The following is a 26,302-nucleotide window of genomic DNA, read 5'->3' as shown; positions in this document are numbered from 1 at the left end:
ACCAAGGACAAATGATCCCAATCTCAGCCCAGGAGCACAAACCCCGTGGGCTGCAGAGAGAAAAACAAGCAGGATGGGACTGCAGGGGCTGCAGCTGGGGTTGGACACTGAACTGCAATGTGCACATGGAGCAGAGCTGAGCCCAGGGAGAGACCCCGGCAGCGCTCGTGCATTTTGGGGCCATTTGGGTTCATCCTGGGTGCAGCCCTGGCTGGGCTCTGGTGCTGCCCAAGGTGCATCCATGGAGGAGATCCTTTTAATTAATCCCTGCTTTATTCTTTAACTCTGCCCAGCCTCTGTTCTAGGGCAGCCTCCTCAAGGCATCAGACTCTCCCCATCTGTGCAGCTCGAGAGTTAGCTGAGTTTACACCAGACAAGCTCCAAGAATATAATATAATATTAACCTTGGAGAGGGTGGGAAGATGCTCCTCAGTGAGGTGTGTGTGGAGAACACACTTTTGCTTTCCTGACAGCAGAAATGGACTTTTCTTCACTTACATAAACATTCTTGTTTCTGGGTCCAAAAAAAATTTGGATGGGTTTTCCTGCAGACCCACTTTAACTCAAGGAAAATCAATCTCAAAAATCCCTGTGCTGAAGATGTTGATGTCTGCCTGCCAGGGCATTGGTGTCTCATGGTAAAACCAGGGAAAATGCTAGGGAAATAAAATCTTAACCTCAGGACCATCTTTTTTTATAAAACCCTAAAACTTGGACTCAAGACTATCAGGAACTTAAGTTTCTTTATATGAATTAGGCAATTTTGGGTGATAGTTACTTATAATTATTTGTTAAATGGTTTGTGAAACAATTCTGGTTCTAAGAAGAGGAGTGGCTTTGTCAGGTATTTTCAAGAAAACAATCAGCTGTTTACTAAATCCTTATAAATTATTTACAGACAGTAATAAATATGCCAACAGTATTAAATATATTCACATACAAATGAGATGTGCACGTCTCATTTTGTGCACAAATGAGATGTGCACAAAAACAGTGACCCAGTTTTTACTCTTTGGGACTCCTAGTTGTATCCATTCTCAGTGAACTGGGTTTTTTTTCAAAAGCAAAACTTTTACTGACATCAGGAGGGCATAGGAGCACCTTTGAAAAACAAATGTATGTGACATCACACACCAAACAGGTGAGGCACAATCAAGCAGTTTTAGTAATAGAACAGCAGCAGCAGAAGTCAGTGCCAGGCAATGAACATGTAAATAACCAGGACTTATCATGAAGCAGCAAAAATTGCAAAGACAGCAATGAGATGGATATGATGACCACTGTAAGATTAGCTGTTTAATACCAAAATTAAACATAAACAGACAAACCAGATGAAGCAGGGTAGCAAACACTTTGATACCCACATCCTCTCCATGTTCCAGTGCAAAATTATATCTCTAAAAGCTTTGACCCATTTGAGAACAAAGGTACCACACATTTTTCATGTCATAGAAATTCACATTGTTTACACATTGCATATGGAAAAACAAGTAAATCACTTACCAAGGATTAACATAAAATGCCAAAAGATAATCAGTCCAAAGGCATGAGGGTAGCAGAGTTAGGAAAGCAAATACACTTCTACGCCTGTGAGCATTAATAAATAACATACATAAAGATGAAAAAGTGAGGAGAGTTAGTAAGACAAACAGAAACCAGGAGATCAGCAAATTCTATTATAAAAATCAACTAAACCCATAAATCCTACTTACTTACAGTCAAATCCTACTTCTTACTTCCTTATGGTCAAATCCTACTTTTCACTTCTATATGGTCAAAATTAGTGATATGTCTTATCATATTGATTCAGGCCTATTATTCCAAATTTTCAAAGAGTAAAGTGGGTAGGAAAACATCATTGACAAATTTCCAGCTATTGCATTGGTGGTATTAAGCCTGCTTTCAATGTTTTGAGATATTCAGTACTGATTTGGTTTGTTTTTATCACATAATCTCCCGTGCTTGTTCCTGCAAGATCAGAAGATTTCTATCAGAGAGAAATTCAGATGCTTCTAACATCTCTTAATACCCTCCATCAAATCAGGCATCCCTATAATACTTTGCAGAATGCTTTAAATTCTTTCCTAGGTTTTAATCTAAACATTGCCTGAACAGTTCTTCTAATTGTGCTTTCTGTGAATAACTACCCACAGCAGATTTTACTGTGGCTGAAGGAAATATGAGTACAAAATCATTCTAAACTTCTGTATTTGCAAGCTGTTTACCATGTTCTGTGTGCATTAATTCAGGAAACTCACTCAAGCCTGTTCTATCTATTGGTGAAATGGGCTTCAGGTGTTTTGCAAATATGAAAAAACTCATGGAACTTAAACAAACTTGGCTCTGGTAAAAGGTTTGGGGTTTTTTTAGCCAAATACACACTTGGGGTGTTTTTTCCTCCATCAGAAAATCTGCTGCCTTAAAAATGATACCATCCTTCTGCAGCTGCTCTAAAGAGGAAACACAAAGTTAAATTTCCTTGTTCAGTACCCTTGGCTCTTATGAAGTTGGTAGATACTGTGTTTTTCCTGATAAGTAAGTCATGTCAAATTGAATCATCTCTAATCTCAATCTTCCAGCCAGTGAGGAAATCTTCTGCCCATGCAGTGAAAACTCCAAGTTATGCTTTAATGAGTTTTGCTGCTGTAGAGGAAATGGGCAGTGCAGTTTCTGCAGGGCACCTGCCCCAGGGTTTGTAGGAATTGTGTGGCTCAGCCAGAGGCAAGAGCCCTTCCTGGTCAATCATACACAACAACTGCAGAATCAGACTGTGGCATTCACATTCTCTGAACAGAGATAATTTTCTGTCCCAGATTTTTTCCTGGAGAAGCACAGAGAGAAGAAGAGAAAACAATTCTTATCTCTACTTGCTCCTGTTGTTTTTGCATATGTGGAGTGTGTTAGGAAGGTTGTTTACCTGAAAGAATTTGGTAATTGGATGCTGGTGATGGTTGTTTATATTGATTACCCAATCACTCAAAGCTGTGTCCTGACTGCCAGGAGTTTTCTTTAGTATGTAATTTAGTATAGTAGAGTATCTCTTTAGTATAGTATAATGCAATATAATTGCATTTATATTAATAAAGCATTTGTTCAGAATTCCAAATCAATAGAGTCAGATATCAATAATTTGTCATGTTGGGGTCACCTTGAATTCAATATCAGACCCTTAAGGCTCATTTGTTGTTTGAGTTTCTATGGGGTTGGACTGAGGAGGAAATTTGGTTTTCCATGAACGGATCGCTGGTGCTACAAAGGTTTCCATTAGGCTCGGGAGAGAGAAGTGATGATGTTGCTGGAATACTTCTCCTTCCTTTGAGAAACTCCACATGAGGCTTTTACTTCCTCTTGCCTGCAGAGGCAGAAGGAATTATTCAAGCCTGGGTTTCTTTCATTGCCAATCCTCACAAGAATTTTCCATACTTTATCAAATCACTTGGCTAACATACTTGCAAACTGATTTATATTCACAGGCTAGGAGCTCCGACAGCTAAAGCAATTTATTTATTCGACATATGAAAAATGTGTAATTGCCTAATAAATACAATACTGTTTTTTTCTGCAATCATGTAGTCCTTCACTTCCTGCTCAGGCATACAGAACAACTTAATTAAAAGAAGGAGATGCAGAGATTGCTCAGAGATTGCTGGAAAGTCAGCTGAGCTTCCCTTAGGGATTAGTGGATATGCCCATGGCTCCCTGACTGGAATAAGCCAATCCTTCTCTTTGGTTTTAGGGCTGAATTTCCCACCTGGCTGCCTTGATGGATTGTGAACCTGCTCTTGACATTAGACAACAGGGGCACACAAAACAACTCTCAGGGAAATAAGGACCATAAAATAAGGACATACTGCCTTCAGTTACAAAAAGTTTGTGGAGATATTAAGCAGGAATGCTTTCCTCAGTTTATATTTTTATGACTTCATTTATGTATGTATACATATATGCATATACACACACACATGCATATACATACTAAATCAAGCAACAAGAACCTTCACTTTCACATCCAAACCTATTAATTCCCTTCCCATAAAAAAAAAAAAAAAGGAAAAAAAAAAAAAAGAGCCTTTTATGGTTTTAATAACATCTGTTGCTAGCTTAATAATTTCATTCAAGCTTGGCTATTTAATTAACACGAGTGTTTGATCTTCTGGCTTTTTTGCCATTAATATAGCCCAAGCAAGAGAAGCTGAGGGATGGCTTCATTTGTACTGCATACAGCTGGCTGCTATTAAAGCTAAACCAAGCAAGTGAAGCTTGTTTAATATCCAGTTAATTAGCAGCACAGTGAGATATTGACAAGATTTGCTGGGCTTGTTAGCTCAGTTTGCAGGCTTATTAGCAAAAGGCTTGTGGTGGTGCAGTGCCAATCCATTTCATCGCAGCCTGGCTGGCAGGCTGTGTCCTGTGAGGTCATGGAAAGCAGCTCCCTGTGCACCAACTTTTCTTTCCAACTTCTCAGCTGTCAGCAAAGCTGGCCATGGGTGTAAAGGCACGTTTTTTTCTCCTGACCTACTGGAATGGGGCTGATGTCATGCTTTTAAGTGTCTGTGCTTGGACTTGCCTTGAAAGAGAAGAGGTTTTTGCAGAGATTGCTAACAAAAGAAACCCCTAAACCTGAGGGTAAACCTCAGGCTCTGTCATTACCCCTCATTTATTACCAAAGTAGGGATGGAAATGACCACACTGGTGCCAGTCAGGTGGCTCTCAGAGCCTTTTACTTCTATAAAAGCTAATCCTACAGATTTTCTTTGTTCAAATTCTTCTCTTCAGCTGATGGTGACAGAGATGATTTACAGTCCATATCAGTGCCTGCAATTCTTGCAGGTGATTTTTTAGACTAGCAAGATCTCTTTAGGGTTTTTTTTTTTTTTTTTCAACAACACTGAACATTAAGCTACTGTATATATTTGAGTTGGCTTGTCCTTGTCTTGTAACATAAGGAAATATTTATTAAAGGCACTGAAGACAGCTGGTAATTAGTTATCTACAAATAAGTTTACTCTTGGATGCAAATGCATGGAAGTGCTAATGAATTTATAGAGCAAGTTTCTACAGTTGTATTATTTTAGGAAATATGTCTGTAAGAGAAAGGAAAAAAAAAATCTTCCCCAAACACATCTATGCAACTTGGCTGACATGCAAACACCTCATTGCCTACTATAAATAGCAGGTGACAGAATGCATGTCTTCAGTCATCATTCAAGAGATAAAATACATTCAAGGAATAAAATACAAAATTAACAAGCCCAGTAGTTTTATCCTAAAGAGGGACAGCAATGACATAAAAAATAAGCACTATAAGATTACAGATAACACTTGCCAAAAAGTAGAGATGGGAGAAAAAAACATAAGCTTTACTTCAAACACTCACCAGTTATAGGGGAGCTTTCCATCTCTCTCCAAAGATGCGAAATTCACAAAGGTGCCAGCCCCACACTCCCTGCTCCAGGAAGACCATTAGGTAAAAAGTTACTATTTTTGGATTCACAACACTTGCAAAGACCTTGATTTAACAGAGAACTCTTGGAGTTGCAGGGAAGTGCTGAACACTCACATCTGTGACTAGGTCTGAGATAATCTGTAATGAACATAACTAAAATCCCTTAATGTGGTTGCCTAAAACCAATAAATGTTTAACACCACGTGAGAACAAATTGCCTAAAAATGCTTCAAAACAATGAAGTTCTCAAATTTCTTATCTTCTGTCCAGATTTGTGCTTTCCACAGCATGGCACTGGCCTCAATGCACAGCTTAAATATTTACCTTTCTACACTAATATTAATTGTCACCACTCTAAGGAGAAGTTGTTTAATTGCATCTTTTTACAGGATAATTATAGGTAATTTTGAGTTATGAAAATAACTGTAGGGAAAAGGAAAAAAAATCCTGAATAACATTCTAGTAGTGTCCTTATCACAAGTCCATTATTTTCAGCTATGAATTATAAACTAATTTGACTATTTTCTTGATTTAAGCAAACAATTGCTTGCAGCTTCTTTCTGGATTCCTTTTTTTAAAATTTCCTTCTGGGGTGTTTATCTTCTGTGGCTAGAAGCAGTGATGAAGAGAAAAAGCTTTGGGCTGGCTGCACAGTAATTAAATAGAAAAGACAATTAATTTAGCTGGGATTTTCAGAGCCAGATACATGCCAAAGGAACAAACCATACAATCTTTTCTTAAAAAGATAACTTGAAACATATGTGTGATGTGGTCATCTATTGCATGGAATACATAGACAAGATACAACACACAAAATCCAGCATCTGCTAGGCTGTTAAGTACAAGATTTTTTACATAAGTTTTTTCTACATAAAATAATTTTTTTCTTGACACAGTACAGTAAATTAATATAAAATATATTATATAGATTATAAAAGAACAAAGATTCTGTGACATCTTCAAAACTAGTAGGTAAACCAATTTTTTATATATATATGTATATATATATACACACACACACACACAGAGAATATGCAGGGTTTGGGTAAACTTCCTCAGCTCACACAGGCCACAACAACAACCCCCATCAAAGTGAACTGTTGCAGGTGAGATTGCCTAGAAAAGGAAATTGAATTTCAATATTCAGGTACAAATGATTGGTGCCGAGTGGCAAATGGTGAGAGACTTTCTAGAACGTGTTATTTTTAGGTATGGAAAAAATCTGTCCCAAACCATAGCAAAGACTTGCAAAGAACCTTGATGTCCTCTTTGTGCCCAGTTGCCTCAAATCCTAATTATCATTAATGTTCCTGGCACAACCCTTTTGTAATATGGGATTGCACTTATGGACTTGATCCTGCAAAGCTCAAAACAAGACAAAGCTTGAGGTTTGTCAGTGAGGCCAAGATGTTTGTGAGTGTCTGGTTGGGGTTTTTTCAGATGTTTTGTTATTTTTTGGTTTTTAGTTTGTTTTTTTTTGTTTGTTTGTTTTGTTGGTGGTGGTTTTTTTTTTTTTTTTGTTTTTGTTTTTTTGTTTGGTGGATTTTTGGTTGGGTTGTTTTTTTGTTGTTGTTTGTTTGGGGTTTTTTGTTTTGTTGTTTTTTTCTTTTTGTAGTTAGCAGAAATCCTGACTTACCTGGCCATTTGTAGGTGTTTTCTCCTGAGGACAACAAGAGTGACCAGCAGCAGCCCAATCAGGAGGATGCTGAGGATGGCCAACACGGAGATTACCACGACATTGGGGTTCATCTCAGTGACTGTACAGAAAATGGCTCTCAGTTATTCAGTTCAGAAGCATTGACATTTTTCCTTGGTTTTGTTTTTCCCTGAGTTTTGATAATGTTATTTTTTTAAACTTATCTCAAAGAGCCTGGAGTGTTAGAGAGAGAAAAATCTACCACAGGAGATAAGGGGAGAGTTTGAGAAGCTATTGCTCTTAGAAAATTTCTTTGGGGAAATGCCTTCACTCTGGCATTTTTGTTAAACTTTAACATGTTCTGATTTATTATTTTTTTCCTCTTTAGCTGACATTTATAACACAAGGGAAAACGGTGAAGGTAATACAAAATACAGATATTCATCATCATCTATGTCTCCAGAGCACACTTCCACTCTGAAGTTGTTCTTCAACAATAATCAATGCTTTTTCTGACCCAGAAGCAAAATAATAAACTGGGGATTTATAACATACTGGGTGGAAATTGCTTAATTACTCTGGAAAATGACATCCCCAGGGACTCTTCCTCAGGAGCCTTTTGGCTGTGACTGCTGAGGATCCTGCAGAGCCTTTCTTCTCTCTTACTTCTTTGCTGAATGCAGGAAGCCTTAGCAGCTTATGAATGTGATTTTCCTCTTGTTTGGGCTTGGCTGAGAAAATATTTTTCTCCATAAATATCATCAAGCAGTTGATGTTAGTATTGCCTGAACCTGATGTTTAGTATTGACTCCACAAACTCCACCCCTGATTTCTAAAACCCAGCCCAGAACTGAGCCCCTAGTTTATATTTTCCAAGTGGAGCATTTTCTAAGGGTTCCCAAAGCTGCTCCCCCATCCCATCCATACGTGGCAGCCTTTTCATGGCACAAACAGCCCCTGGGGCCAGCATTACAAACAGCAGCTTTAGAAAGCAAGGGGGAATGTGGCATTCACACTCTCTGAAAAATCCCTTCACCCAGGATTTTTCTCCTGGGAAGATGAGAAGCCTCAGAGAAAAGGAAAACAATTTTATCTCATTTGCTTCTCCTGTGTTGTGCTCACATTTGGAATGTGTTTGGACATTGTTTCATTGGTTTCATGTGAGCTATTTTGACTCATTGGCCAATTGGGGCCAAGCTGCGTCAGGGCTCTGGAAAGAGTAATGAGTTTTCATTATTATCTTTTTAGTCTTCTGTAAGTATCCTTTCTCTATTCTTTAGTATAGTTTAGTACAGTATTCTTTAGTATAATATAGTATTATAAAATAATAAATTAGCCTTCTGAGAACATGGAGTCAGATTCATCATTCCTTCCTTTGTTTGGGGGCAATGCAAAAACAATAGGGGAACAGATGCAGCTGGGTGAGGAAGAGGAAGAAAGCAGGGAAGTGCTGCTTACCCATGGTGGAAACTGCGATGAAGGTGGGGATGCTGGGGCTGTTGTGGCTGAAGGTGGTCACGCTGCAGTTGTAGGAAGTGGCAGGGGTCAGGCTGGAAATGGTCACAACGTGTGAAGAGACAGTGACAGGCTCCTGCAGACACAGGGAAAAACACACAGGGGTTTGTGTCTCCCATGAATGCCAGAGCACAAATCAGTGTTCGTGTATGCAATAGGTAAAGTCAGATCTGGTGGAAGAAATCAGCACCTTGAAACACAGGAAAGGCAGCCAGAGCCTGCCCTTGACAGCAGGCAGATAGTCTGGCAGAAAAGGGGAGAGGAGCAGGGGTGAATGCAGCTGCAAGAACACCCCAGAGCACTCCAGGGACCCCAGAGCCTTTGGGGAGGGAAGGATATGTGCCCCAGAGTGGGTTGGTTGGTCAAGCACATGCTTGGCAGGGGAAAGCACTGAGACCTCCAGGACATCCCAGAGGTGGACACAGCTCATGAGCTCTGGTTTCTGAGCCACACAGGTAGGAAAACCAAGCCATTTTTATTCAAAGAACAGCCAAGGCAGTCACAACCTCTGCCATGAATGAAATCACAATTCTGGTTTGAATGCATGAAATTTCTGGCTCTGAGGCAGCTCCTCTGGGTGTGGAGACCTGTGAGCCCTTTTGAGTGGCCAAGGTAAAAAACAAAGCTAGAGCAACGTCTTTTGTAATAATTATGATCAAACACCCTACACCTCAGTTTTTCTAGCTGGCAGAAATTCTACACAACCTGTTTATACAATGTCTTCATTACTGTGACCCTTGTGAACACTTTTGTGGATTTTAAATGCTGATAGAGCAAGAGAAAACAAACACAGCCAGAACACCACATGCATTGACTTAAAGAAAGAGTTCCTTAAGGTTCTCTGTTTTCTGCATTGTCCAGCAGAACCAGGAGTGAGTTACAGTGGTAAAAACACTGAGACAGTGGTAAAAACACTGTGACACTGAGCCAGTGATTTAGAAGGGAGAGAAGGAGAAATTTTGGGAATGAACCCACTCCAGATGGGGAATGCAAGGTGCTCTAACAAGTCCCAAGCACTGGATGTTTTCAAGAGCCTGTTGTCAGCCATGGCTAATCCTAAGATCCTGTTGCAAAGCAATTCTGAGGTACATTGTGCACATTAAATCACATGAGTGTAAAGGAGGAGACTTTTTACTGCCCGAGCTGAAAGGAGGAGCCACAATTTGGCAATTGGACTTGGTTGGATGTTTCCATTTTCCCCTCGGGGAAATTTAAATTAGTCAACTCAAATCCATGATGTTCAAAAATCAGAAAGCTGTTGTTTTTCATTTCACTGATTTAAAGATGCAGGAAAGGGACAAAAATGCTCATGTAATTGGCATGGAAAATCACAAAGAATTTTCACCAGCCTACTTGGAAAGCATCCCTTTTTACAGCTCAGAAAGGAGCCCCTCCCAGTTTTTCATGGAGACAGAAAAGAGAGTGGTGAATCTAATGAGGAGTGAGCTGACAATCCCTCCATTTTCCAGTGCCAGGTGTTCCTGTCAGCAATGAGACACCCACTGAAGCATCTGCCAGATGAAGCAGTCTTTTCCTGATGTTCTTAAAACAGATCTGCTCTGAACTGAAGTTGCAAATCCTCTGGTGCTTTCCTTGCCTGATCCCATCAATATTTTGAATCTCTGGTAAGTGTTGATAATGACTTCACCACCTTTGCTATTCAGCGTGAAAAAGCAGGAATCTAGAGGTGGAATCTAAATGACCCAAAAGATTAAAGTGCATGCTAACATTTTTTCTTCCTTTAGTCATTGTCTGTCTCAATTTTAAAAGAATATTAAATAATTCAGACTGATCTTCCATAGGTTTAAAGAGTGTGCAGGTCTTTCCCATGTGTTAATCAGCAGTTTAAGTAGGTAATTTTTCACTTCTTTCTCAATGATTCCCCCTTATGTGTCACAGAGCACATGAGAGAATAATGTTTTGTGCCATGTAATCAGAGTGATTCATTATACCATCAGCTAAAGCACAAAGTAAGACTCACATGTTCAACAGTATTGAATGCCAAGGAATTAAAATTACTACTGCTCTCTGTTTTTCACTGAACAGCATCACCTGTTTAAATACTATATATTTAAATTTTCCACTGAGCACAGATACCTGACTGGACAGAGAGAAAAAGAGGTTCATATGTGAGGCTCAGGAGGAGGATCTTGAAGACAATACCCTGAGGTAAAAATAATATAAAATGCATAAGGAGCAGCCACATTTGCATAAAGATAGTCTTGGAATAGCAAGGAAGCTCCTACTGAACTTCAGTTAGCAGATCTCAAAACCAGGACTAAAGTATTCCAGAAATAATTAGATACTGTATCAGAAATCTCATGGCATCTAAATATGCCTATTTTCCCCATTCCTCATGAAGCTACCTGACCAATTTTCACTTCTTGCTCATTGGCATTCCCTTAGTTTTGTGGCCTGTTAGGTTTTGCACAGTGATTCAGAGCCATTCCCATGTGCAGCCAATTCCACTGGCACTGCTGGGTGCACACACTTTCTCTCCAACCAGTCATGTAACCTCATCAATAAGACAGAGGCCAACCTTAATATTGCAAAACAATGAAAATATTTTAGTATTTGAAGCTTACCTTTAGTAGTTTAGCTTTTAAAAGTTTAATTCTGGACACCAAAGGAGAGACACATACCTGGGCTTTTGTTTCCTGGCCAGACCCAGCCTGCTGGCAGTAGACTTCAAAGAAATCAGCTACTCCTTCTTCCACCCACAGCAGAGTCACAGAGGTCTGAGTCTTGTTGACAGCAAACAGTGATTTTGGAGGGGCTGGTTCTGGTGTAAGAGAAAAATCTCCTTTCATTAAGCTTATCTTTAAGTTTCCAGACAAGTGAGAAAAATGAAAAAACTGAAAGCAATGCCTGATGCCCTGCTATCTTTCATTTCCTTCAGATAAAGTCTACCAACGTAAACCCTCTCATGATGACAAACTACCACTGTAAAATGGGAAGATGATGAAGTGTGTTGGTTTTTCTTCTCTATTTAAACTGTTCTCTATTTGGACAGATGGATAATTACTTCACTTCCCTTTTCAGCAGAGCCCTTGTTCAAGGATGATCAGTGGATTCTATTAATAGAACAATGCTAGCAGGGATTTCAGAGAAGATTCCTGTCCACCTGATAGCAACACATTTGGCCTGAGAAGGCTTTTCTTCACAAGGCTGCCCAGGAGACTATAAAGAAGCAGCTTTCCACAAGCAAGGCTGCCTAGGTTCCTTTAATTGCAGCAGAGAAAATATTTAGCCAACTACCAGTTGAAAAAAATCCCAAACTTGTAGGAGTTTTTTTTGTTTGTTTGGTTTTGTTTTTTTTTTTTTTTTCTTTTTTTTGTTTTGTTTTGGGAGTTTTTGTTGAGGGTTTTTTTGTCTTTTGGTTTTTTATGGTTGTTATTTGTTTGTTTTCCTTTTTTTGTTTTGATTTGGGTTTTGTTTTTTTTTTTTCTCCTCTAGCATTTAAGGGCTACTAGATCTGTGTTGACTTCCATGGGTTCTAGGAATGCAGAGGTCCAGATCTCCAGAGGCCCTCAATGAATTACTTTGTTTTTCATTGCTTTTGTGCTGGATAAAGTGACAATAGGCAAACAAACACAAGAGTCTGTCGAGCAGGGACAACCCTATGGCAAGAGTGGTAGATGGAGGGTCTCCTGGGAGTGATGGCATCAGAAATGTTGTGGAACATGGATGAGGGTCTGCACTATCCTATCCTCATGTCCAGTGGCCTTGGCTGCTGCCCCCAGGGCCCTCTCCCTGCCCATGGACCCCTGTGGAGGTCACCCCTCACTGTAACCACCCCCAAACCAACCTGGGAATGGAAGCACAGAAGAGTAGGGAAAATCTTGAGGACAAGGAGAGGAGCAAACAGCCTAAGAATAGTCCTGGTATGAGAGATAATTTTTCTCCTCAGTACTATTTAAACACCAATGCTTAATCCTGATATTCATCCTGATGATTTCACATGATGGGTACTGGAAATCCCTGGTTTTCCACACCTCAGGCCTCCTGGGCTCTTCTGCTTTGCCTTCAGAGACTGTAAAACTTGGGCTATACATTTCTGGGTTCTTCTGAACAGCTTTCAGATCTCCTCTTCTGTGGATGTTTAATTAAAGCTGCAATTCTCAAACAATGGCCTGATTTCAGGATTTCAGGATTCTGACACACTGCACACAATGGGTGATGCACAAGAACATTCTGGGTTGACTCTTTTTCCTTTCACAAATAGTTTGTTATCCTCTTTCTGTGAGATGCTGTCACAGGAACCTTGGCACAAGGGACTTGCTCAAGTAGTTATAGACATTTTGGAGATGCATCTGATCCTGAAACAATCAGATGTGTGTTCTGGGGTTGGAGTCTGCCCACGCCATTTCTTATGGAAAGAGCTGGGCAGGGACTGAGGCACATTCACGTGTGTCACGGGGCTTGCAGTGCACATCTTGTCCCAGAGCTACACAGGAAAGTGTCCCTCTCCCATAATTACACACACATATCTGCTCTTGGGCTCAGAAACACATTCCATCCCTCGCTCCAGGTAAAAAAAACGGCCTCAATTAAAATAAGAGTTTTGCATTTGGGCAGCGTCCCAAGCAAATCCTCCTTCTGCTTCCAGCAAATGGCTTGATTTTTCTGCAGGTGGAAAGTTGCCAGGATGAAGCAAACATCGTGGAGGGAAGAACATTTGGCAGGAATTCTTAAGTGACTGCCAAGTGCTGAGTCGTCTATCACTTAGAGTCAGTTTCCACTACTGCTAATTACAACTCCCATTGCTCCCCTCCGAAACAGAGAGAGGGAAAACCTCTGGCAAAATATCCTCACTTTTGTCTATGCAAAGTTCAAACATCATAAAGGGAAAAAAAAAAATCTAACTCAATCCAACAAAAAAAAACCCCACAACCAAAAGTCTGGAAGGGATTCATTGAAATGGAATTCATTCCACTTTCTCTTTGTTGACACTGAGGGGCAAAATACCCTAAAATATTTGAGCAGTGGGAGCAGGGGGTAATACTCACCCCACACATTGACCCACTCAGTGGGTGAACAAATATACACAGGCAACTGCACAGGCACAAGGCATGGGGGAAAACATGGATATGGTTTGCACAGGGAAAAGAAAACTCAAGGAATTTGTCTACTTCTTTCAAATATTGCCTTTGGTAAGAAGACCTGCAAGAACTTCAGATTGTTGTGTCTGTGCTGTTTGCCTCAGCACTGTGGGTAAGAATCCTGAGAAACATAAATGGAAGATGTTTTATTTTTTAGACCTCTAATCCCATTAGAAATTATAGAGCCCTTGACTCACAAAAGGATTATTATTCATGTAGAGAGGATAATCCACTCTGAAATTACAAACTCTTCCTTCCCCACCTTCTCAGCAGAGCTAACACCTGTAAAAGCAGTTTGGCACACTTGGAAATTTCAGTGTTTTAGGTAATTAGGGCTCAACAACTCCACATATACTCAAAAGAGAACAAACATATCTTAAGGTACAATGGTGCAGGGTCCAGTCTTCTTCCCAAGTAAAGAAAGATATTAGGTAGAAAGTTACATTTGAAACTCTTACATTAAGGATCAAACTCTCAAGTTTTCTTTTGTTTCTATGAGTATATTAAAAAATTTCTCTTAAAATGAAGCTGGGTTCTACATTCACAAATCTGACTATTTTTATAAAGAGTTCTATCATTAATTTGTATTTAAGGGTAAGTTTTTGGTGTTGAAAGACTTTGCAGATGTCCAGAGAAAGAGGAGGGGAGACAGAAAAGCAGACCAAGTGGCAGAGGGGTGTAGAAATAGGCTTGTCAGAAACAGAAAGGTAGAAAGGAAGGTTCTACTTTTGACTGAAAAGTTCACCTGTGAAGCCTGAGTTGCCATCCTCAAACCCTACATGTGTTCAAGACCTTAGGCAAGCAACTATGAAGTTGACTTGTTCTCCCAGCAAGGCACCAAGTGATTTCCTCTCTCCTACTTCCACTTACAGTCAAATTTTGCCACTCTTGCTCCTCTTGAGCAAAACCATTTTAGGAGAGTGGCTTCACACACAGGCACGAGACAATCTTCACAGCAAGGTCAGGTGAAAATTACAGCTTTGCAAGAGAAATGGGCTCAGAGGTACATAACTGAAATAAGGAAGGTGCTGACAGAGTCACTTTACAGCCAAATGAGTGGGGTGAGTTAATGAGATACAAACAAGCGTTTCTTACCCAATTTCACAAGCTGGGGCATGGAAGTATTGCTGCCTCTTTCAGTACAAGCAGTCACTGAGAGGTTGTAAATGTCCCCTGGAGGCAAGCTCAGCACTGCAGTCATCACATTGCGTGTCACCTGGACAATCAAGAGACACCAGCTTAAACACAACACAAACCATACAACTGCCTCCTAAAATTGGCCTGGTCACTCAAAACACTACAGAGAAATTCCTGTGCATCACAGCAGATGTCTTCTGTGTGCTGCAGACTTGTGACATCAACCAGTTCACACCGATACCAACCACGAAACCAGATTAGCCCAATGTAAAAAAAAGACAATTTTAGGCTTCACTTTCTATGTGACCAGTGGAAATGTAAGGAAAAAAGAAATTCTCCCTCACACCACTGAGAGCATCTAGATTTCTCAAGGGTGCAAAATGCTGAACAAACCATGGACTTGTGTCCGTTGCAATTTTAAAGGAATTTAAATCAGGTCAGACACCTCAAAGAAGAGCACACAAGCCATGTGTAGGCAAGCTTTTATACATCCTACAGACCTGAAAATTAAATCCATCTGGGCAAGGGTAACACCTCTTGGAGACCTGTTACCTTGACAAGAGATCTCAGGGTCTGACTTCAATCATCTGCAAGTTTGAAACCAGATCCTAAACGGAGCTGAGTCTCAAAAGACTGAGAATAACTTCTTCCTTTTATTTTCAGGTAATCTTCCCATTTCTCCAGAGTCATGGAGAAGGATGCAGAACTTGGAACACACTGTTTTCACAGCACTTCTGGACTATCTATAAAGGTCCCATCCAGGAATCTCATGCTAGTTTTCAAAGGCACCTAATTCTTAGGCTGAAGCTTTCAGATGGAAGAGAAACTGACATTTCTGAATAAAGACCAATAGGGCTTTGCACATAATTTTCATCACTTCTCTAAAAAGTGACCAACTTCTGGCAAATACACAGGGAGCAGGAAGAAAAAGTCAGCATTGCCTGACAGTGTTACCTATTTATTTCAATAACACCACAAGAAAAACAACCATATTAGCAATCATAATAAAATCATATTATGATATTACAATATAGTGTGAGTTTAAAGGATACAGTTCCTGGAAGTGACTAACAGAGCTTGGGGGAACAGGTGCCCTGATGCCTGCAGGCATGTACTCATATTTATTCATAAGAACAGAACCATGAAAGTTAGCTATAAATAGGAAGGTTTTTGCAGGATTTTCCTAAAAAATACCCTCTGAGTTCCCTTGTCTTACAAGGAATATAAAGACAAACATTTGAAAAGACATCCCTAAAGCTTTAAAGTTTTATTTATAGATATTCTGTATGGTAGATACCCTCTACTTTTAATATCTTGTTTAATCTAAAATTACATATTGAATTTTGGGTTTAATTTATTTAAATTTTCACAATAAATGTTTATTTTATATTTATTTAATCTACTATTTTCTCATTCAGTGCAGTTGGATGGTAGAGAAATCAGATTTTTCCTGAAAGAATAATAACCTTACAGAAAACATGACTTTTTGAAGGAAGAGAGGGATATAATTGTGATTTTTTTTTAAAATTGGATTGATATAATATTTTAATTGTAGGACAAAAATTAAAATCTAGGTTTTTTTCCTTCTTTGAAGTAAGGATCCAAATCCTAAAAGCTGCTGCTGCTGCTCAGAAAGGTTATCAATTCTCCTCATCATATAATTAGATTCATGCTGCAACAACCTCCAGGTGGGTGCACTCTTGCAGCCACAAGGAATCTAATGAAAGCTAGGATGTTCCACACAAATCCACATGAAAATCAGTGATCAATTTGCAATTCTGCTGAAAATAAACTTCAAATTTTCCAGATGTTCAAGAGAATGTACCACGAGCACACCTTAGCATCTAGCAAGTTTTCTAAGTGCACACATTCTGGGTGAAATCCTCATTCCACCAATGAGTGGAATGAAATGAAATGAAATGAAATGAAATGAAATGAAATGAAATGAAATGAAATGAAATGAAATGAAATGAAATGAAAATAGAATTTATGAAGATAAAGTCAGAAAATGGGATACTACAGTACTTGAACAAACCAAAACAACTCAGCCAGTAGCTTACTCTGATTATCAATAAATTAAAATGGAAAATACCATACTTGTGTATAAGAATAATGTTTCTGTTTTACTGTCTGAAGCTGAGAAGTCTTTAAGCTCTTTTTAAATTACATAAATTATCAACACCTTCACTGGATCACTACAGAAACACTTTGCCCTCTGGCTGTTTTGAGAGCTCAAGTCTTTCAAAGTGATCTAACACTAGGAAATAACTTCTACTGGCTTCTACCAAACTTGCTGGAACTTAGTAATACAAAGTTATCAGAGCTGTCAAAGTTTTTCTTAGTTACCAACTCAGAGAAACAAACCAAGCAACATAAACCCACCCAAAAAAAAAAGAAAAAAAACACCCAAAAAACGAAAATAATTGAACACCACCTACTTTCCACACTGATACTTACACTCTTCTTGATTTTTTTCTTTCCTTCTGCAACAACCATCCAGTGCAGCATCCTGGAATGAGAAAGGTCAGGGCCATCTCCTCCATAGGTCCAGGTGATGTACAGAAGGTGGTTGTAATACTCTACAGAGGTAATTTTGGGTGCCACAGGTGCTGAAGGAAGAAGACAAGTGTGTTACAGACAGGGACTAACACAGCTGATTGGTAAATCCAGTGATAAACTTGTGCCAAAGGACGCTGTCACGAGGAGAATATCACAAAGCTAGCAGGAAAGCAGCATTAAAACCATTTGAGCCCTAGCTGAAAGATATGAAAGCCATTGTTTGACCTGGGAGATAATCAGAACAAAAATACATTTATTTTTACAATCTTTCAGTAAAAAAAAAATCACGGCAGATAAAAGTAATTTTTGAAGTCACATTTGTAAGTCAAATTCAAGTTAAAAGCTTCAGATCTTGCTTCACTGTGTCACTGAACTGAAAAGAAATAATAAATTGTTACATTGATAGGTTTTCCATAGGGAAAAATATCTTTTCACCGAGCTTGCATCTTTCTAGGAGGAAAAGCCCAAACCCTGCAGATTTCCAAAGAACAACTTTTGCATGAGAAGCTATGACCACTCTTGTTCCCTGGGTGGAAGGGAGGGAAAAAGGGCCCCATCACAACCCTGTTAGGAGGGATTTTTTCTTCTGGAGCTGCCAGCAAGTCCTTGGCTCTCTCTGCAGCCCACATAACATAGAGTCACTCCTGCTGGAAAGGACATTTAAGACTGAGACCAATCCTTAACCCAGCACTGCCACATCCACCACCAAACCGTGTCCCTCAACTCCACACCCACGTGTCTTTGCAATACCCCCAGGGACTGGGACTCAGCCACCTTCCCAGCTGGGACCTGCAGAAAGACAGCAGCCTCCAGAATAACCCTAAAAACCTCCAAAATAACACTAAAATCAGTGTTTAAGATGATGATTCCCTCTGGGGAATCCTCTCCATTCACTGTAGAGGGAGCACAGCTCACCTCGATTACCTGATTCAAAGGCGCAGGAGCCCAGCAAAGAGTTAAATTAATAGTGAATTGAGACCCAAAAGTGAAAATCTCAACCCCCTCCCAAGGAGATATGAGTAGGAAAATTCGAATACTACAGGGAAAGGAATGGATCTCAGTGCTTGGCCGATTTTGGAGGAGCACAGTGGGGAAGATGGTGTGAACTGCCTGCTCTTCCTCTACTCAAGCCCTGCTGTGTCCAGTGTGTTTGTGCCAGGGCAGGCCAGAGGAGCAGAGCCCTGGGTGCCAGGGAATGCAGGATGGCCTCGGAAAGGGCCACAAGATGTCACTGCTGCTTTCACGAAGTTTCCTTCCACTTTGGCATTGAGACTTCACTGAAGCAAGGCAGCAAATGCAATGCACAGACAATTTAGGGCCATTTAGAAATGTTTAGTAAGATTATTCTCCAAAATTAATCTTGAAAATGTCCTTTTATGCTGCTGACAAGATTTAGTATAAAATCCTTGAAGCAGTGTTCTTGTAATTTTTAAAGTTCCCAGCCCATCCCTGCGCATCCTTGCAGTTTAAGGCCACGACTGACATGGATCTCATACACAAACTATGATTTCCCCCTGCACTTTTTTATTTATGGTATGCTTCCATGACAGTGAAAGTCCAGGGTATGTCACATGAGACCAAGGGCCAGGGCTGGCGTGACCCACACCCCTAGCACAAGGTTCTGGGGAGCACAGGGAGGCTGTGGGAGTCACAAGCTGCTGCTGCCCTGCACCAGAGTGACAGCTGGCAGCACCCAGGGACCAACAGCAGCACACGTGGTGGCAGCCAGCAGCACCCAGAGCCTGTCTTCCTCACTCCTCCTGCTTCTCCAAAGATAAAACCATGCTCACTGCAAAAAAGCAAGTGCTGGTGGTCCAAAGAGCCCTGGCTCGTGGTTGTTTTAAATCCAGCTGTTTACAGCAGGTGGCATTAAAAACTCATTAGTCACCACAGCAACCCTGGCAGTGCCACCATCTCTCCCTGAGTAAAAAACCAGTGTGCAACTGCTGCTGCAGGAGCTGAGAGGACAAATGCTGCTTCTGAGAAGTCTCTTGGATCCCCCAAATCTCCTCTCTGTAGCTGCGGGAGAGAGCTCCATCTCATCATCTCAAGTGCTGCAGCTCAGTACAGCCCCAGGAGCAGTGGGATCCTGCACTAGGGAACGTCTGCTCTGAGCTCCTACAAGCTGCAGCCTCAAACTCCCAGCTGAGCCTTCCACTCTGATTTTGAAACTCAAGCTTATGCTCCAGGTGTGGAGGTTGGCTCCCCAGTTATACACAGAAGAACTGACAGATGGTGCACTGTCAAGCCTACAAAACCTCCACTCCAGTATTTTTAAAATACAGGGGTTTTGGTAGGTTTGTTTGTTTAATTCCTGGCAACCTATGCAGAGGAGGTGGCATTGCTCAAAATGATGCAGAAAGGGACCAAGTGCTCCATAAAGCCATCTGCTCCCCGCTCTGGGAGGAAAGAGGCTGAGGATGAGAAAGAACTCTCAGTCCCCCCGTGAAAAGGCAGCACCTACTGGGGACAAACTTTTCAAACCTGCAGATATGACAAACTGGCAAGCCTCACAAGTCAGCCTGGCTGCAGTTCCGGGGCAAAGCTGAAGAGATTGCAAGTAATAAGGCAATCAGAGGACAGGAGTGCATTTAATGTCACATTCAGCACTGACCATCTATTGGAAAGTGCTTGCAATTTGACCAAATCAGCTTTCTTTGTTAGGGCACTTCACTTAAAATCACAGTGTGATTTTAATATCTCATTGCTATTCAACATTTCCATCAACACCCTGAAAGGAAAAGGAAAAGGGTTGATGAACCATGCCAGGAGCATGGTAACTGGCAGAGGAGGGCAGGATTCGGACAGGGCTGAGTTTGAAATCTTGCCCCCCTGCTCAAACAAAGTGAATTTCAAAGTGTCAGGTCTGTTGGAAAACAGCATGTAAACAACAAATGATCAATTCTGTTAGGAGCCATAAAATAGAAGTAAATCAACACAGACCTTCAGTGTGATGATGCAGGAAATGCAATCATGTAGACATTTAGGTGCACACACAGGAGAGCTTTGAATAGGGAGCTGATTGTGCCTCTATAGGACTGTTCAGCAGGCTGGCATTACACTTTCAGTTTTTGTGTACTTTGGTAAAGACAGAAAAAATTAGAGAGAGAAAGTGGGGGGAAAAAAACTAACATGGGAAAACACCTAAAAGTGAGAGCACCTGAAGAGTTCAATGGAAGCAATTTATTAACAGAAAAAGCAAACTAAATTCTGTATAGAGACAAAAAAAAAAGGGCTTTTTGTCTCTTCAATGATGAAAGTGCAAAAAATATCTTGGACTGGACACTGAAACCAGAAAAATTCAGATCAGAAACACAGGGTATAAACTCTTGATATAAAAGAAATTAACCATTGATGCAACATTCCAGTTGGATATTTTCACTGAAAACCAGATGACCGTCTCCAAGAGAGGTTTTGCCAATCACAAATGGATGATGTTTAGAGGTTCATCCATTTCTGATTTTGTCTGCATCTGCTGGTTAAGAAGTTGATAAATTTTTCATTTAGCAGCAGTAGCAATCTTTCCTGTCATCACACAGAGATACAGATTGGTATTGATGACAGATTACTTTTTTGAAGACCCTTGATGTCCCTCATTTCTGCTGCAGGCTTTTGGAGATACAATACTGAAGTGAGTGTCCCACTGGAACACTTCCACTCTAAAATGCTGAACCTGGTACCCAAATCAGTTGGAAAAGACATTTTTTCCCTCATACAGCAACCAACCAGGTGGAAAATTGCTTCCTTACAGTGCTGCAGAAAAGCTGATTGATGCCAAAGGACAAGGAATACCCCTGGAGACCCCACAGGAGGTTACAGCTCTGATACACTGGAGGAATGCCAGAATTTGTCAGCAGAGCAGCCTGGGATCAGGTATCTCAGCATGGGAGTGTTTCTGGCTTTTTCTTGTGGCTCTCTGGGCCACAGGCTCTGTGTAAATCATCATTTTAAATGGGTCTTATTCAGTAACTCTTCCAGGTGCATTCTCTGACTTTCCCTAAACAGAAAATCTGGGACTAGGCTAGTGTGTGCTTTGGAGTGAGTGGCTGGGACATTACACCCTGATTTTCCTTCTAATTGGATTCCTACAGAGGGAAAAGGAGAGCAAGTATACTTCATTGCATCTCACAGTAAAACTGAATTATTTACTCATCTTCAGCAAGGTGAATTAAACACTGACATTTGAAAGCAAAATGATTCAATGAAGAACTCTGACTCTGGCCTAACCATCCTGGATGCTGGGAACACATGGCAAGGTGCTAACAGGACATTTCTCATGCTGCTCCCTTTATGGCTGATCTGTTGGACATATTAAAGATCTAAATACAAAGAATATGCCAAGAGATGCCAGAGTGTGTTAAATCCATGTCTGGTCCCAAGAGGAAGAGGGAAATCCCTGTGGTTATATCAGCTCACTCATCTCGGTGCTACACAAGTTGTGTTCTGACCTGGGGATTACTGGGAGGGTGAATAAAGGAGGAAAAAACACTTGGAAATATTGCAGATAAATGAAAAAAGTGTTTGATAATATTAAGAAACATAAGAATTCAGGTTTACTAATTTACCTATTAACTTCTCTACATGTCAAATGTATGGTGTGGTAAAAGTGGAGCAGGACCACTGGCCCTCAGAGGGGCTGAAGGAGAACTGCAACAGAGCAATCAAGCACTTTACTTGTCATAGGAAAAAATCATTTATATGTTCATTTCAAGCAGTCCTCAGAGGCTTAAAAACAAAATAGTAGAAAAGCAAACACCAAAACCAACCAAGCAAAAAAAAAAAAAAAAACAAACCAAAAAAACCCAAAACAAAAAAAACCAAACCAAACCAACCCAAATAAACAAACCAACCCCAACTTTTTGGGTTTTTTTTTTTGTTTCATTTTTTTTTTTAAATTCAAACAAAAACATCAAAAAATACTTAGATGAGAAATATTCTAACTTGCAAGTATCTGCAGGTGAAACACAGCACCCAGGTCAGTCTTGCCCAGTGCCTCTGCCCCCAGGAGCACTCCCAGAGTGTTTTCAGCTGGCTGCTTACCTGTGATGAAGCTGATGGTGGAGCTGTCACAGCAGCTCAGCTCTGGGTCCCCCCAGGTGACCATGGTGACCCGGAAATTGTAGTACCAAGCAGGCAGCAGGTTGGCTATTCTCTGTAGAGGGACAAAACACAAAGAGCAGCTCAGGAGGGAACTCACCAGCATGAGGCAGGGCTTCTGAAATATAACAGTATTTATAAAACCAGTGCCTACAGTCATTTTTCTGAGCTCCCATTCCTTCCTTCAGTGGAAATCTCTGAAATTTGGCCTTTCAATTTACTAAAAAAATCTGTGCAGGGGGAGCAGAACAGCTATGGTGGCTCTGCTGCTCACCCACATCCACCTGGTCACAGGTTCTGTCCATCACGGGAATCTCAAAGCATTTCCAGGGTGGTATGAAACATTCACACAGAGCAATCTTCCATCACAATTCCAGTGTGATGAAGGCAAAATATTTAACTGGGAAATGTTGGTGTTCCTAGTTGGATTAAATGGGGGTTGAGGATAAATTGGAAATTATGTTTTTGTCTCAGATATTGTCACTTTAAGAGACGTATTTTTTCCAAGTGTATTTCACTTCCTATTATCATTTATTATAAATGGAATAGGAATGAAACATAAATTACTTATGAGACATAAATTATATATGTAAATATAAATGAGATATAAATGAAATATAAAAAGCAACGGTTTATGTTATAGTATTGCATGTAATGTTTAAGTTAAAACTCTAATTCTTCCACTGACAGCACAGAACATTCAAGATATTGATGTCTAGATGAAAAGCCTCTTGATATTTTTAAAATTCAAAATAAAAGCAAATTGAAAATAGTGAACAACTTCAACAATGTAGAAATTGCTATTTTTGCAGATCTCTGCTGTTTGCAGTGACCTTTTTTCTCTGGATACTACAAGACAATGCAAATATAGGTGGTGGGATCTGTTATTTTCATGATTTTTTGAAGAAGTTGTATCTACATTGACACCAAATCCTTGAAGATGATTGGACTTCTTCTGACATGCCCCTGGTGTCATATTGGAAATACCAACCTCACTTTGACACTTTGACAATTTTCAAGTCACTTGCAGAGCAGAAAATGAATGAAGCAACTAAACAGAGTGAAAAGACAAATCCAGTTCCAAAGGTTCTTATCAAATGTTAACCCTCCAGGAAATAATGCTTGATTATTTCATGCTGTTGACAACATTGATTTTTGATTCTTCTCATTCTTGCTTCAGAATACAGCACTCAGAGGTGTCAGCAGGGATCAGAGGGATTCTGGAGCACCATTAGAGAACCCAAACCAAAGTCCACCACTCCCTACCTGTACATTAAATGCCACAACAGAACAATAGGGAAACATTCTTTTCCAAATTCAGAATAAGACTTTAAAATTATCCTTGAAGAAATGCTCACTTTAGCTGTGATACAGCACTGTTGCATTTCAGATTGAAATCCAGACAAAGCAATTCCAACTTGGCTTCCTTGAGCAGGATTTGCAACAGTGAGGGACAACATCATCTCCTTTCCTAATGAACAACATTACCTCTGCATGATAGCTTTATTTCTTGGATCACTTAGATCACTCAGCTATCAATCTATTTGTGCTGAGTCATGATTACAAGATATTAATTACCAGTTTGGTAAGTTATTTTTGTTTTTAATTTCCCTGGAGATTTATGTGTTAGATTTATAGTCACATACCCAATTAAAGTAAAGCTGCTGGAGCCAAAATGACTCCACAAATGGTATTATGCAAATCAATTACAGTAAATCACTGTGGCTCTCTCCAGCAGCAGAAGTTATTGCTATCTTTTTTGCATACTCATAACTTTCTTGAACAACTAATTTCAGCTAGAATTGCTTTCTGTCTTGCACAACAACAAAATCTGAATAAAATCTTTTCACCTTCTCCAGAAAATAATGGGAAAGGGAAAGAAAATTTCAGTTTATACCTGCAAGGACACCTGTGAATTTAAGTGTGAGTATGCTCTTATAGAGACCAGTGTTCACCTAGTAAAAACCCTGGCCTAAGATTTGGCAGCTTCAGAAACACGAAGGCATTTTTTCACAAAAAAAAAACAGGGCTAAGCCTTCCACATGGCACACTGAGAGACCAGCCTGCAAGCCCCAAATCCATACTATCAATATTAATTATGTAGATAAGCCTTTGCACTGCGCCCCCCGAGGAGATGATGGAACTTTTAAAGCCTTGACTGACAAACTGACCCACAAACTGAAGCTGCCTCTGGACTTGCTGAACAACAACAAAGCAAAAAAAAAAAAAAAGAAGCTAAACTCCTGTCTCATTGCTCTGCTTGAAATTTAGCATGGTTCAGCTGGCAGTGCCTTACTTTAGAAGAGAAAATGCCTCCAGCACCCTTGGTCATTTTCTCTGCTTTGCTGGGGAAAAAAAAAAAAGTGCCAGGCTTAAAGGCATATATATACATATACATATTCATGGGGAAAAGAAGTGTCACAAGGTGCCAGGGCCACACAGGCATGGGAAAGCAAGGCAGGAATGATCACTGTACCACTGAGGCAGTCAAGGAGACAGTTGCTGCTATTTCATAGTAGGTTGTCCACTCCGAGGTCATGGTTGATGGGTTGAAGTAAAACATTTCCACCACATATTTCCTGAACACCCCCAGGAAAGGTCTGTTCCAGCTCAGAACCACAGCAGTGGGTCCCAAAGGGTAAAGTGTCAGATCCTTTATTCCAGTGGGCACTACAAAGCAGAAATTATGGTTAGCAACGTGCATGTCTTATCAGTTGCACTTTATTTTAAAATTATACCTTTTCTTAATAATGTTCTACCTATTTCTGACTTTAATCCTCAAGAACTTCCTGGTCACAAGCAGCTGAATACCATTTTTTAAGCACTTGTTCTCTAGTTTAAAACTCCTTTTTCAGAAGTGGCTACAGAGCACTTGGTGTTGGCTGCTTAGCTGGAGGTAAAGTCACATCTCACTTTCTCACATAAATGGAGGGTTCTATTCTGCTTTGAAAATCAGGGTGCTCAGGAGATATTTCAAGATGCTCAAAACCAAAAGCATCAAAAGCCAGAGCACTGTAAGAAAGGAAAGTTTTCATCTCCAGCCCTCCTTCCCTGGGGAACCCAAAGGCTCTGTCATGCATTGCTATTCCTGCCTCACCGACAGTGACACTGAGAAAGAGTCAAGTGATTTGAAGAATGTCACATCAAGGGTCAACTTCTGCAGCCTGCATGGTCTGGAAAGCAATTATTCTCCATGATTTCACTGAGGCTACTTAAATAAGGGCTCAGAGCTAACATTTGCCAGGGCTGCAGAACTCCAGCTATTGCACACCGGGTTAGAACCCAGAGCAGCACCCAGGTTCTTTCAGCCCATGTTAGCACATGGCTTTGCCTTTCTAAATCATTTACCTCGTCTTTGCTTTGCTTTCTCTGAACTGCTGATCCTCACCCTGTGAAAATGAGCCTTAGGATAAATGTGGGGAGAATGGAATACTTTTTAAAGTGCACTTTATTTTATTTGAGTTTCATTTGTCGTTAGCCACCACTGGTAAGTTCACAGAAGAATTTGTTTTTCAGTTCTATTATTTTAGTATCGTATTCAATAAACTGTTGTGAAATGAAAACTCCTACAGCTGTTGTTTTACTGCATCAAAACAGCCCCTTCATAATATGAAAGTTACGAGATGTTCTGTTTAGAAACTCATTGTCATTTTCAGTTTTGTAAGAAACTTTCATGGTTGTGAGGCCATAAAAAAGTGGAGAAAATGAAGGAACTTATTTACTTCGGGTATACATGATTTTACTTTCGCAAATAAAAGTAGAGTTTTTTAGACTTTTGAATTACAGTGAGAAAGAAGAACAAAAGCATTT

The 26,302-nt window shown here is 40.2% G+C and overlaps 1 protein-coding gene across 5 annotated transcripts in view; it reads right to left on the bottom strand.

The window, feature by feature from the left end:
* The window catches only part of PTPRO (protein tyrosine phosphatase receptor type O), a 172,680-nt gene that overhangs the window by 16,267 nt on the left and 130,111 nt on the right, over window positions 1–26,302 (bottom strand). For all 5 annotated transcript variants that reach the window (XM_064421348.1, XM_064421350.1, XM_064421349.1 and 2 more), the window contains 9 exons: window positions 24,969–25,162; window positions 22,436–22,547; window positions 17,294–17,445; window positions 14,795–14,915; window positions 11,240–11,379; window positions 8,541–8,673; window positions 7,083–7,203; window positions 5,378–5,446; window positions 1,504–1,587 (listed from right to left, as the gene is read on the bottom strand). In XM_064421348.1, the coding sequence (XP_064277418.1) occupies window positions 1,504–1,587; window positions 5,378–5,446; window positions 7,083–7,203; window positions 8,541–8,673; window positions 11,240–11,379; window positions 14,795–14,915; window positions 17,294–17,445; window positions 22,436–22,547; window positions 24,969–25,162 (1,126 nt within the window). The remainder of the gene's footprint in view (window positions 1–1,503; window positions 1,588–5,377; window positions 5,447–7,082; window positions 7,204–8,540; window positions 8,674–11,239; window positions 11,380–14,794; window positions 14,916–17,293; window positions 17,446–22,435; window positions 22,548–24,968; window positions 25,163–26,302) is intronic.

This window comes from Passer domesticus, chromosome 5 (genome assembly GCF_036417665.1).
Source record: "Passer domesticus isolate bPasDom1 chromosome 5, bPasDom1.hap1, whole genome shotgun sequence".
NCBI classification, from domain to species: domain Eukaryota; kingdom Metazoa; phylum Chordata; class Aves; order Passeriformes; family Passeridae; genus Passer; species Passer domesticus.
Note: the sequence above shows the minus strand (reverse complement) of the source record. Positions and strands in the feature narration are given on the sequence as shown.